Source organism: Brachyistius frenatus, unplaced genomic scaffold (assembly GCF_029030835.1).
Source record: "Brachyistius frenatus isolate BFR_SWC_R1_liver_20210118 unplaced genomic scaffold, ASM2903083v1 Contig_17, whole genome shotgun sequence".
Taxonomy (NCBI): Eukaryota; Metazoa; Chordata; class Actinopteri; family Embiotocidae; genus Brachyistius; species Brachyistius frenatus.
The window spans coordinates 3,548,257-3,562,283 of NW_027210616.1; the positions used below are offsets into that span (position 1 = coordinate 3,548,257).

General features: G+C 40.6%; 1 protein-coding gene across 1 annotated transcript in view; it reads left to right on the forward strand.

Annotated features, from left to right (window-relative positions):
• Nucleotides 1-3,002: 3,002 nt before the first annotated feature.
• kdrl (kinase insert domain receptor like) overlaps nucleotides 3,003-14,027 on the forward strand; it is a 44,641-nt gene continuing 33,616 nt past the window's right edge. The window contains exons 1-4 of the mRNA XM_069694388.1: nucleotides 3,003-3,512; nucleotides 9,944-10,034; nucleotides 11,088-11,293; nucleotides 12,982-13,109. Of these exons, the coding sequence (XP_069550489.1) occupies nucleotides 3,449-3,512; nucleotides 9,944-10,034; nucleotides 11,088-11,293; nucleotides 12,982-13,109 (489 nt within the window). The 5' untranslated portion in view covers nucleotides 3,003-3,448. The remainder of the gene's footprint in view (nucleotides 3,513-9,943; nucleotides 10,035-11,087; nucleotides 11,294-12,981; nucleotides 13,110-14,027) is intronic.

A 14,027-nucleotide genomic window follows, 5' to 3' on the forward strand; every position in this document is an offset into this window, starting at 1 on the left:
ATAAGCCAATTTACAAAAGTTGATTTATGTCTAAGTAATAAAAACAGCACATTGTATTGTTCTGAAACAGCATCATCAGTCCAGATGGTCGGTCATTACAAACTTATCCTGTAAACCCAAACCATGACCAAATCCACAAAGATAAAAAAAAAAAAGTTATAAATTCTAGTGCAGATCCCAAAGCTTCCAAAGATACCAAATATATCAGGCTCAATAGTAGCAAAATGTGCATTGATGTATGACGTCTAGAATTCGAACACAGACTTTGAACTGAGTGTTTGTTGCTCCCGAGGTTAGTGGGAGACAAACTATAAATCCGTTATTAAAAATAAATTTTAATGAAGGGTTGGAACAAACTGATAGACATTGAGCAATTAGGTATTTACAATTTTAAAGAGGGAATTCAAATGGAAATGCATGTTTGACGGTTTACCATTTGATTTCCAAATGTTAACTTTTACCAGAATTAATTTTTAATTGATGATATTTTATTCCATATTACCTGTTTCCACTTACTTTTCTATCCAATCCAACAATAGGGATGTCGAACACTAAATATTTAATGTGAATCTTTTGCAAAGAGACCAATCTCGAGCTGTTTGCTGGCAACATGCCTGTCAAATTTGACGTGTGATGGATGTCAAGAAATCTTTTAAGTTTTCCAATCAGTGCAGAATTGCGTCCATGACCCTGACTTGACAATGGACAATTTACAACACACTTAGAATTTGTTTTGTTAAAATTGCAGCCTTTAAATCTTATTTTCCCACCAAGATTTTCTCCAAAGCCGCCGTATGAATGGGTTCTGGAGACCATGACACTATTTCCACATGAGACTGAGTACAGTCATTTGAGCAACAGGACAGGCAGTCCTTTCTTCCCTAATAAGGCCAAAGGAAGAAGACATGCTGTGTGTGTAGAACCAGTCGGTCCCCCATAGTGTGTTTTTAACCGCAGCTTCTAAAATATATCACCTTAAGTCCACCCCTCTCAGCTAGCAACTTCCAGCAATTGTTCATCTGAAGACTTTATCTGTTGCCCTCTTTACCCAATGGGAATGTTTCCTTTACTGAAGTCTACACACTAAGACAATTGTCAAAATGCTGTTTCTGACTAAAGTCAACTCTTTCTGAGGCATTTTATAGCCTATTTGTGTTCTCCTTAAATGTTTATGCTGATAATTTGTCATCCAGTATGTCACATTTGTTCATTCACAAATCTGCAAAGTGCAAGGGGTGAATTTACTGTTGCTTCACCACCAGACTGTAACAGTGAATGTCCACAGTCTCGAGTATATACACACAGCAAAAGTTATTCAACACGCTAGCCTACAATGTCCCCCTTTGCGGATTGAACCAAGCAGAACAGCTAAGTTTTTTGTGTAGTGTCTTTCAAGCCACCCAAATATGGATGGGGGTTTTTGCGAGTGGCTTCATGAGACGATGTATAAAAACAGTGAACTCAACTACTGATAGTGTAAAGGAAATATCGGAATTCTTCAGTTGTGAAAGTATAGTCTTAAAAAACAGAAAACCAAAAGGCTCCTACTGCGAATTGTCTCCAACATATCCATTGTTCTCACGTGGCATATCTCTGAGGTGTTGTTTAGGTCACATGTCAATAATGCTTACACATACACCACTTTAACCTTCCACTTACTTTACTTTTGCTCGGACATGCACATACAAATCACACTCATACACCTCCAGCCCTTGCAGACACACACAACTTTTTTTTCATTCACATCTAAAGCTTGGGAGAAAAAGTTGTGTATGTGTGAGGATAAAGCAGCGTATGCACTGATGTTTTATTTTATATGTTACGTGGGCTGAAAGTGTAGTTTATCTGCAAGTTAAAGGTAGTGCGACCTTTTTTTCCTTATGTGCAAGAAAAAGTGGTGTATCTGCAAGCTTTATACAGTATATGTGAGTAAAAAGTGCTGTATATGCTAAGGAAAAGTGGCGTATGTGCATGTGCAAGAGAAAATGATGTTTGTGCAAACAAAAGCGATGCATATGTGAGGTTGTTTTTTGTTTTTTTTGTACGTGCAAGAAAAAGTCCTGTATTTGCAAGCTTTCTTGATATATGGCCTAAACGGCACCTCATACATATTATTTTCCTGCTGCAGGGATGGAAGAGTGGCACTCGTCACATTTCACTCGTGCCGTGCCTCATTTATAGCGTGCACCACCAGATCCAGTCCCCAATACAGTCGCTGTTGAGTCCACGATGTGGGCGGAAAGGTGAGGGCAGGATGTTCCTATTTACAGGCCTGCTATATGACCTGCAGCAGCAAATTAATTGTTGTGATTGATAAAAGAAAACAGTGTGTCCATAAACTGCAGGGTACGGCAGGAAAAAGGACGATTATTTACATTGATATAAAAAACAGTGTATCCTGTTTCCGAGGTTAAAAATAAATCCAGCAAATGTTTATTCTAAACACTTGGGCAGATAGATCCAATCTGATATCACAGTGATTGTTTGTGTTTTATTGTTTTTCCTCTTGAGACAAGACAACCTCTGTTACCTTTAACCTCAGTTACAAAGTATAGATTGATTCAATCAAAGACAGTGTTACACACAAAAGTCAGTTAAGTACTTTGTTGATCTACTTTATAATTTAACCTAAATTTGGCACCTAGGAATGTGTTCACTGTCCACAGATCATAAAGGTAATTATAATTAGACTTTTATATGTTATTATTACATGATCGAAACACCGTTTCAGTTCATTTGAGTTACTTTTAGATTTTTACATGTTTATTACTATCCCTGCAGATTCTATTGGTTGCTCATTGTGATGGTTTGAGGAAATATGGACGTGCCTTGTCATTATTTTTCATTATTTTTCATTAAGTGATATCCTCCACAGCAGCCTCAAGAGTCCCCCTTCTCACCTCCCACCCCTCCCTCACAACAATGTGACGTTGCGTCCATTCCTCCGTGTCTCTATAAAACGTGTGTCACGCATGGACTGGAAGTGTTGCACAGAGGCGACAGGGAGGAGATATTGTCAAGGGCGCGCATGCAGGGCAGGAGCTGATTGATCCTTTCTTTTGTGAGCGTTACTAGCCACCGTCTTGAAACTTTAACATTATACCATCTATTAAATATAATTTATTCCACTTTTTTGTTGCACCTGCCCCGAGGATACAGCGGTACATCCGTCTCCTCATAGCGGGATCGGGAGCTGGACTACCAAGCTGCCCAGGAGAGCTCCCCCGCGAAACGCGTCATGGCACGCGGGTGAAGTTCGGCTTCTCTCTCCGTGCACACCTGAGGGTTTCGTGGATTTATAATACGCCTTTTAAAAGACCAATACGACTCTTAGATTTACTCGGTTGAAGAAGAAACTTTTGTCAGTCATCCGGAATTATAAACCTCTTCCAGGGACTCTTTATTACTTCATTTTTAACACAGTTTGGTTTTAGGGGAAGTTGGCAGGATGGCTTCATCAGAGTGCCTCAGACTCGTCGTTGTCATCTTGTGTTGTTCATCACTCACAAATGGTAAGAAGTCATTCATGCCAATACACAGACTTGTTATTTACGCGTAGATAAGTTTTATGCATGAAAGCACAGAAATTCAACATCGCACAGATTGATGTTTTGATTCTTTTCAATGAATAACTGAATGCATGATGTTTTTAACAATCAGTTATCAGGAGAAGTATGAGAACGGGATCTTTTATTCTCTTAATACTAATCTTATTCCTCACTTGAGTTGCGACCAATAGTTAATTTATTTACCAGTTTTTTGGAGATCTCAACTTGTGTTGTAATGTCCCTGTGTATTGATATGACAGTAGAATATACTGGGTGTATTGAAGGTTTAAAGAAAAGCATGCGTCAAAATATGACAGAAAATACGGAAAAGCAGAACGTGTCCACTCAGATTGTTATTGTGTCTGCAGTTCTCTTGTGCCACTGGAGGCAGTCTTACCCCGCTGTAATTGGGAAGTTGTTAATAAACTGGGGAAATCTGTTGACTGACAGGTAATTAGGCAGACTTTATGTTTTAATAAAGACTCGTTAAAGACTGACTTTTACTAATGTAAATTTCATTGGTTGATTTGGATTTAATTTCTTAGATATTCTGAACATTTTGCAAATCAGCACTTTGTTATTTATTATGGGGGAAAAAAAAGTTGATTCCAGCCATTGTTATCTGTGAGTGAACAGGAGTAAACATTTTGGGAAGAGAAAGCATGTTTCTCCTGACTGTCCAATCAGCTTCATTGTCATTCCACAAAAACAACTTGGAGTATGAAGCATGGATGTTCCTCCACCTTGTGCCAGGTTGAGTGTGCCACTGAGATACACAGTAAGGCTTCCTCACCGTTACTAAATAAACACCCCATCCAAACAAAGGAAATACTATTCAGATCCAACACCCTCCCCCCACCACACACACACACACACACACACACACTCTTGTACACACTTTCAGCGTATGAAGCTTTGTCTACAATGTTTTTAACTAGATTTCCTTCACTGTCCACACAAAGCGTGGGAAAGACGCAAGGAGGAAGCGGATGTAGGGACAAGAGGCAGCCTGGAATTGTTCTGGCTAGTAAAGGTCACGGAAATGTGACATGCTACCTGAGCAGAGATTTCTTCCTGGAGCTCCTTGTGCTCATATTCAGCTATGTCAAAACTTCACCCACAAGACAATGGCAGAGAGGAAAGGGGGTCATTGTTCCACTGACTGGTACATTCATTAGCTAGTAATAGTCATCAGGCTGTCTCTATTTATGCTGAGGTGTGTAACAGGTTTACTTTGGTAAAAGAAAATTTTAAAAAAATTTAAAAAAGGAACAAAGCTGTACAAATATGATAATGTCATGATTGGCCATACTACCCTACCCAAATTAAGATTCCTGTTGCCTTCTTTCAGCGATGCCAAAACGTCACAAGCTTAAATTTAGTCAGCGCTACAGAGAGGCATTAACAGAGGATTTTTACTGGAGGCATATGTTAACATTATTCTACTTTTACATTCACACTCCCACCATTTTTTTTACTGTAATTATACAAGTGACTGAGATGAAAAAGCTAATAGAAACCTTGGCTAGTGGGTAATTTGTTAATATTTAACTTGTAGCTGCTTTTTATTGAAAAATGAGCACAGGCCAACTGTGTTGTTTCATGACTTTTTGACACCAATTTAAATGAAGCTTACCAGCTCAGACTGAGACTCAGACTTTCTGCAATGTGTAATGGTGAATGACTCTAAGTCTTCTGCATCACTGGGGATGCAATGTGAGAAAAAATACTGACTTAGTGAAGTGTGTCTATGGATTTCAAAGATAGGTAGTTTACTAAAACATATTATTTTGTTGGGCTTGTTAGTCTGTCTTAGAATGTAGAGACAAAACCAAAGGAGACAGGGGTCTTTTGTTCTGGGTGTAGAGTTACATTGGAGTCGGTGGTGTTTGAGGGCACAAGTCAAATTCTGCAAAAAAAAAAACAGCAAAACAAATGGATGATTGAAACAAATAATGATTTAGGGGATGAGTAGAATTTAAACTACAAGCTGCCTTGATATTATTTTATTTTTTAATTTTACTTATAATGGTAAAATGTCCTCTTTTAGTTCAAAGTATCTGTCAATTATTTTATTTTCCTACAATCGAGACAGTTTTTCTATCCGAGGTGGTTGATGTGTCTAATTTGTATTGGACTCATTTCTCTTTTCCTGCTTGGACACTTGAGAAGGGCTGTAAAATGTTAGTGATGAGAGGTCAGCCAAGTGCAATGCGGTTCTCATTGCTCACCAGCGGTTTGTCTGGGTCCGTGCAGGCAGCGCAAGAAAAACATATCCATGCACACACACACACACACACACACACACACACACACACACACACACACACACACACACACACACACACACACACACACACACACACACACACACACACACACACACACACACACACACTCACCTGGATTGGAAGACTTAACAGCTCAAAAAAGAAGTCCTTCTCTTAGACAGGGTTATTCAACTTTACAAATTGCTCTGTGTAGCTGTTCTTATGGGATTATTGCAACATCTGTTCTATACGAGGCATATCCATCTTCAGCTAGCAATATTTTTTTTTAATCCTGCATGAGATTTTAATTTCAAGGAGCTTCTGTCTGCCTACTAGTCTTAATCATACATTATGGAACAGGAATCCTCTGGGTTTACTATTTAGGAGTCACATGCTGGAGATTGGAGGCTTGTTGGCTCAACGCAGCTTTATGTAACCTCGAATGGCCACCCATCATGGCCAGATGTTCCTTTATTTTGCTTTTTTAAGTGGAGTCTGGGGCATCTTGCCTCCAAATCTCCAAAGGCTAATATACGGCTAATAAGAAAGGCACTCTCCGTAACTGTTGTCTTAACCTATCAGTTGGCAAAGTGAAGGGTTTTCAGAAGGACTCTGTGTGAGAGAATACTTTAGGATTACATGTTGCACAGCCAGAGCAGTGGTAGCGACTTCTTACTGTGGCAGGTGGCCCCAGGTCTTCTCAAAGGTTAAGTGTTGTGTTTAGTATTGAGCCTTTAGTAAATTTGTCAATCTCAACTCTACCTAAAATCAACGTGCAGCAGGATACCGTGACACTGTGAGCCGGTGCCATGCTTAAACTTGTACATCTGCGGATATGAATCAAGCCAAAGTTCATTAAAAGGTAATTGAGTTGTACCAAATTCCCTTTGAAGTAATAACCTGGAACTACCCACTGAGAGATCATATTGAAAAAAGTTCAACATGATAATGTTAATGTATTGTGTGTTGCATTGGTTTACAATTATTAGAGTATAAACAGGACAAACATATTGCACACGTCCCCTGGAACCTTCAAAGGAAACCTATGTCTGTGACTGCTGCAGATTGGCAACTGTTGCGCTCCTGTCACCATGGTCACACTATGGTGAATATGACTCACCGAGGACGACCGTACTCTACTCTTTTGTTAAATTCACTCTCCACCTTCTTTCTGTCCTTTGTTTTCACAAACGTGCAAGGGACAAAGGATCATCATGCTGTATTGTTAATTTTACCTTGTAAAATACCATAAAAAGACCCTCCACCCTCCACCCACCCACCCTCCCACCGACTCCCAAGACAGTCGCGTTGTTTCATGATGGGAGGAAGTACAGGGAGATGAAGAGTATTTTCTGTAAAAGAGAAGGGAATTCCGCACATTATTCTGTGCACTTGAAGGGCCGTGACTTGGGGTTTCCTGTTCAATTCAATGACAGTACAGTCATTTCATACAGTAATAGTGTTTTTTATTACGCAACCATGAGTTACTGGCAGTGTGCCGCAACAACAGGGCTGGTGACATCTTGCCAACAGTTAGGCCAACCTTTCCTTTCACATTTTCCCTCAACGCCTCTATAGTTGCTCTTATTACTGGTCTCTGTAACAGTTTGTTGTATCTTCAATCTTTAGTTTTATAATGTTGTTGTAAAGTGGTAACCATGCTGTAGTTATTGGATTCAAATACCAATAGACATGGCTGCAAATCAGTCTAGAAATATGAGACAATAATTCAAATAACAATAATACAAATATAATAACTAAGCAGAGAAGTTTATTTTTAAATGCTTTTTTATCACAATTCAAAGCATCACAGTTCAAATATCTCAAAATATGTCTTTGCCATGTCATAACACATCAAACCAATGCTCTTTTTCTGATTGTATGATTATAAATCAGTTACATGTTATGCATAATCCTTTAAATTTGATGTAAGGAAAGTGTGTCATTATTTTCAGCTGCACTGCTGAACCTTTGGCTTGAAGAACTCAGCCTTTGTCATTGTTTGTCTGTTCTTTCAGACTAAATATTTTAGCATTGTCTCTGCTGCCAACATTTCAGAATAGTGTAGAGTAGATCCTGGAAACCAAACGTTTGAAATATTTGTCTTTATTTTCTGACTTGTCGTGAACCTACCACAAATGTTTTTCCAAACACCATGTCCTGTTCCACTTCCTTTAATCAGTGCCAAGTGAGGACAAGGACATACAAATGGGATCCTGGTCTAATCTTAGTTAACTTGGCCCTGTGTCAATCATCAGTTTGATGCTGTGTGACTTGCTGAAGACCCCATCGTGAGTTGACTGAATCAGAAGTCACTCCAGCCTCTCTCTCTCTCTCTCTCTCTCTCTCTCACTCTCACTCCTTCACTCTTTTTGTTGCATGCCTGCCCTCTTTTTAATGGCTCTTAATGAGAACCAGCTTTAGGCCTCTTTGAACCAACACAATAAGCACAATTTCTAGCATTTTTCAGGCAATATCCTGGAGGAATGCAGCACACAGCTGTTGCGGGGGGTTAGGGTTGTCGGGATGCTTGCTGAGGTCAGCGCTGGGCAGTCACTCAGGCAGGTGGGAGTTTTTGAGGGTTTGGGTGTAGAGAGACAACAACGGGATAGTTTTTTCTCTCTTTCTTTTCTTCCGCAGTATTTTTTTCAGGGGGCTGCTGGAGGCCCCTGCTGATTTATCCATCTGTAGTGCATTACTGGGGAGAATAGGGCAAAAAAAATGGCTAGTTATAAAAGATGAGCATGCTGTCTGTGCAATTCAAGGTCAAGATGATGTTTTTGGTTACGTTGGATACCAGCATTTATATACAAATCAGAACTTTAGTCAAAAACAAGGCAATTTGAACATGCAGAAATTAGTCTGGCAGACAGCAACATAATACAAGTCATGTCGAGTTTTGTTTAAGTCACTATTCTTGTTTCCAGTAATTAATTTACGTAAACTTGCGCCAGTTTGCAAATGTGAAGCAAGAACACTGCAGATTAGAAAGCTTCTAAGGAAATTAGTTTGACAGCTGCAAATAGACCAACTACAGCTATTAACTTAAAAAAGTGCATATTATGTGATTGTCTATTAAGCATATGGTATCGCAACATGAAAGAGTGCAAGCCCCAACCCTTCCCCTCAGCTTAACCTTGGATAATAAAACAATGATGTTATAATAGCTTGTGAGGAAGTGGATATTGAGTACCACTGCCAACACTGGCAGTATCAGCTCATTCTTAGCTCGACAGCTGTTCTGAATAATACACAAATACTAGGTGGATGTGTGTGAGTGAGTGCTTTTCTATGCGTGAATGCATGGGTTTGTAAACGCAGGTGTGCTGGTGTGGGTTTCCAGGTGCATGTGAACTCATATGTGAACATACATGTGTCACTTTTACATTGTGTAACTGTCATGAAAAAAAAAGTGCTACAAATGAACGTTTCCCTGAAGACTTTCATTTTTGGAGGATAGACTTCATAAACTTGACCACAATGACAAGCTTTCCTGGGACCTTAATATAAAGAAGGAAATCACATGTCGGACTGACACCTGGATAGCAGAGGGAATCAGTGTTTCCCTATGTTGATCGCTGTTGGAGAGACCTCTCAACAGATTCAGCTGGCTGCACAAGTGGCCACCTTTGAGTCAGACAAATTGTTGTCCCGCATGCTACTGTAAGAACAGCATTCAGAGTGCGGGGTCAATATTAGATGAAAGATGGCTTTTCCAAAAAGAGGAAAAACGTAAGAGATGGGGTCTGCCTCAGTTCTTGCTGATTCTGACTGCTCCGACCTTTCTGGTGAAGTGGCACAGCTGCTCTCCATATCATCTCCTTCGATTCCACCTTTACTCTGCCTTTCCTTTGTGCTCATCCCAGACCATCCATTCAGCAACCTGCCCTCCAGCGCCGGAAACACCCCCAGTGCGCTCACAGTATACAACCACTTGCATGGGAGGCTGAAGCAGTACTGCACAAAGTGAAACCACATTGCCAGCACTAAAGTGATTCGTGGGAATTTCCAACTTCCATCATGCTTAGTGCAATAATGACAGATACAAACCATATGAGAGATGCTGTGAATGTGCAGGTTTGTTGAGCTTTCTCCCTAAATTCACTGTATGTGTGTGTTCAACAGGACACTCGGAGAGTGAGCCCTCCCCTAACATTCTGCCCGCTGACAATCCACTCATTCTTCAAAAGGATGATCTGTTAATCCTCACATGCAGGTATGTATCTTAACACACCCACCGGTGTCAATGCCAGTCAGTTCTAAATGTAACATTTCACCAGTAAATCCACTCAAGTACTGTACTAAACTGTGACTTCAGTCTGTTTTTGTGATAATTAAACAAGATTATGGCTCCATGTTTTTCTTGCCTCTTTCTGGTCAGTTATCAGGGGTCAGTCAGGAGTTTCTGAACAGTCACCGCAGCTAAAAAGTTCAGACTTGGGGTCTCATTACATGACAGAAAGGCCAGAGGCAAAATAAACGCTTCATGCTTCGGTCTCAGTACACTTGCTGGCTACAAAGAAGCTGAGACAATCCTTGACAAGAACCAGTGATGGTGGTCCACATTTATCAGCCATTCCTTGACGGGGTGGTGGGACCCAACTGTGCTGCATTCACGTTTGTGAAGAATTTAGGGTATTGCATCATTTTGTAGGCCTGCGAAGAATGTTCAGTAATTCACATCTATCTAATGTGATGCTTCCCTACAAGGCCGTATACCGAGACGCCTGACCCATACAGTGCTGTCTTGTTTTCTGTCATTGGATGAGAACTGGAGCTTGTTTGACCCAAAATTCTGCAGGCACAGGCAGTGGTATGCAAGACATGTTTGATGTTCCTCTGGGATCTCTTTAATGAGAGTTTTAAAATTGATTCTGTGTGGAAAGAATGTGTTAGCTGAGCACATCATTCAAGAAAAACATGTTCCCATGTGAAAGTTCAAGTTGTTGGATAACTCAAGATTAACTCAAAATATACTTACAATGAACATCAAGCCAGAAAGTCCCAAGGGCAGAAGCAGCCGCTGCCATCCTGAACTGAAAAGGCTTGTAAGGCCTTTGCCAGCTGTGACACTTCTCCTCAAAATAGATCCTAGTTATACAGTGTTTTATTTTTTTACAGAGAACAAATCAACAGTAAAGTAATATTAATGTGTCATATCAAATAGTCACCTCAATCAAGTAGTCTCAATCATCAAACCTTTAGTCAACTCGACTGATTTAAGAGACATTGTCTTGATCTAATCCTGTCCCTTCTTGTCTTCTGTCAGTGGACATGGCGCCTTGCACTGGGCACTTGCCGATGGCGAACGATCAATCCCATCAGAGGGGGTGAAGGTGGAGCAGTGCAATTCGAGTCATCACTGCAGCAAACTGACCGTCACACACCTGAGTGCCAATGACACGGGAAGATACACCTGCAAATATTTCAAAGCTGGTTCAGTCCACATCACATCAACCTATGTCTTTTTCCAAGGTGAGACCTGCAAAGCATTTTTCACATGGGGTATTGGTCGTGACCTGCACAGATCAGAGAGCAGAAACTTATGCCGTCTTCTCAGATTTGTGATTATAAAATTATCCCCTCCAGTCCAGAATGTAAGTTTGCAGAATGCATGAGAAAAACTGAATGTAATGTTGTTTAGAAATTCAATGAACTTCTCTATAAACTACAGTATAACACTGATAAGGTCTCTCTTGATCTCAATGGGACTAAGTTTTCTCTTTTTAATTTTTTTTTTTTTTAAAATATAAATACACAATTTTGCTATGTTTGTTTTTGTGAAATTCATGGAAAACTAGGGATAACAAAACAAAAAAAAGATTTTCACAGGATGATTGCCATCTGCTGATGCCAGTTGAGGGGTGAACTGAAGTGAACCCACAAATAGCAGCATTTAATGAACACAATGAAATGGGAATTGAGCAATCTGATATTTCCTGCAAGGTAAAAGAGTTCAAAATCATCAACTGCAGCAAGATTAGAAGAGTCCACTAGTCAAGTAGATGACAAGAAGAAATATCAAAAGAAAGAAACAAGGAAGTTAGGAAGAAGTTACTGAATCTCGCCGTTGTGTGCACGAGGTGTTTCTGCAGTTATTGCTTACGTGCAGGATGCTGACTTTAATCTACTGGCAGTCAGCCTGAGGTGCCACAGGTCTCCTTCTCAGAGCGAGAGAGAGGTCGAAAGGAAGTAGTTTCAGTGGTACTGTGGTTTCTTCTGGAGGTGAAAGGGTGAGCATGATTGCACGGGAAGCCCTGGTCATTGACTGTGGTTTCCTGCTTCAGCTACTGTTTTCCCAAGTCTTCACGAAAGCGTCACATGGCACTGGTTACAGTTTCAGTATCATTGAAGTGGAGATTCTGTTGGGCAGCAGAAAGAAAGCAGATTTGAATGTCAGCCTCAACCCATTTGACCTAGATGTTTTTTTTTTTTATAATTTAAAACAGTTGGTACAAAGATAAAGTTATTAACTATTGGCCCACACAATAAGCTATTATGTAAAGCTAGATGTGCATGTGGTTTGCCTTGTCTACTGTGCCTGTGTTTAGTCTACCACTTACTAATTTAGCGACACCCTCCTTTCAAGTCCCCTCAGTTCTTTATGAGATTATTTTCAACTAATTGTTCCTTTATCACACTATTAATGCTTGACCTCACACCAGTCACAAATTGTTTGTGTTGCTGTAAATTTCCCACCGTTGTGGTGTGATGCTTGGCTCCCCGGTAGGAACGCACCACTAGCCTAAGAGCTCTTTCTGTCCTCTGCTGGCTTGAAATAACTAATGCTACAACCGCATATCCCAAAAAGGCAGACAACCATTCACACTCACATTCGCACCAGTTATCCTAACTTCCATGTGTTTGGACTTTGGGGGAAAACTCAAACACACTTCTAAACCCACTTAGGCACAGGGGCAGAATATGCAGAACTCATAGACAAGTCTCAGCCTGTCAGCAGGTTTGGACTCATAACCCTCCTACTGTTAGGCAATAGTGCTAATCACTGAATTTTTTTTTATGTTTTCCAGAATAAAAGCTGTAAATTCTTCTGCAAAACAAGTTTATCCAAATGTATGCTTTGGTATGCTTTGAGGTGCAGTTTCTGTCTGACCTGTATTGAAGATGTCACTTATTTTGGAGACTTCATTTTCGTTCCTTAGATCCCGAGCAACCATTGGTGGAGTCCCGTTATTCTACACCTTATGTTCTGGGCATCTACAGGCATGAGACGAGCCTCGTGGTCCCCTGCCGGACATCCTCTCCTGATATTGCTGTGTCACTGACAGGGGTAAGGCCTCACAAAGACAGTAATGTCACACCTTCTGCACATGCCTTCCATTTGTGGGGTGAATTGTTATATTGTACTGGATATATATTGTAATACACAATGCTCCATAGACGTTGCTGGACATGGACTTTGAAGAAAATCACAAGATTGCTATAAATACCGCAGCAGGGTATCCTCGTTTGTCATCTCTATGCTTAGGGCGTGTCAATGGTTCTCACACCCTGTGTGTGTTAAGTCACTCTGTTGCACAGAAACAAACCGGGGACAGTGGCGCAGCGAAGGGAGTCATCCTGTCTACTTCCTGTAAGAGCAGGAAGGTGCTCCAAGAGTGTTTTTCTCAGAATAGAATCTCAGACTAAATTTAATCCCTCCTCGCTTACAAACATCAGGAAATGCAGTAGAAAAACAGAACAGACTGTGTCCAGTCACAGGAAACAACAGGTAACTTAGCATGAGGATTGTAATTTTTGATCCCAGAAGAAGTGCTTATACTTGTCTTCAGCAACATTAGACCATGCAAAAGTTGCCATGCCAACCACAAAGGTGTGTGCTTTTTTGTCCTATCCGTGACTGATATACAACTGATTGCCATAGTGCCTATTGTGGACAAACATCTCTGACTCTGATGGCACAGATAGCGGTTTGTGTGACCTTCCTGCTATCAGTAAATCTACGGCACTCCTCCTTCCTGCTCTCTTTCCTTCCTACTCTCCCTCGCCTCCTCTCCCAGCCCAACTCCTGACATGAGAACAAACAGCAGCAGGCACGTACATCCTTTTCCGAGTCCGCAGTGGTATGAGCATAAATGATTGCAGAGGTTACACACCACAGAACAATAAAACCTAATTAGAGCCTCACTCTAACAGATGTCTGTCCCCAGCTGAGCCCAGTAGAGCATGACTTCCATGTTAAATGAAG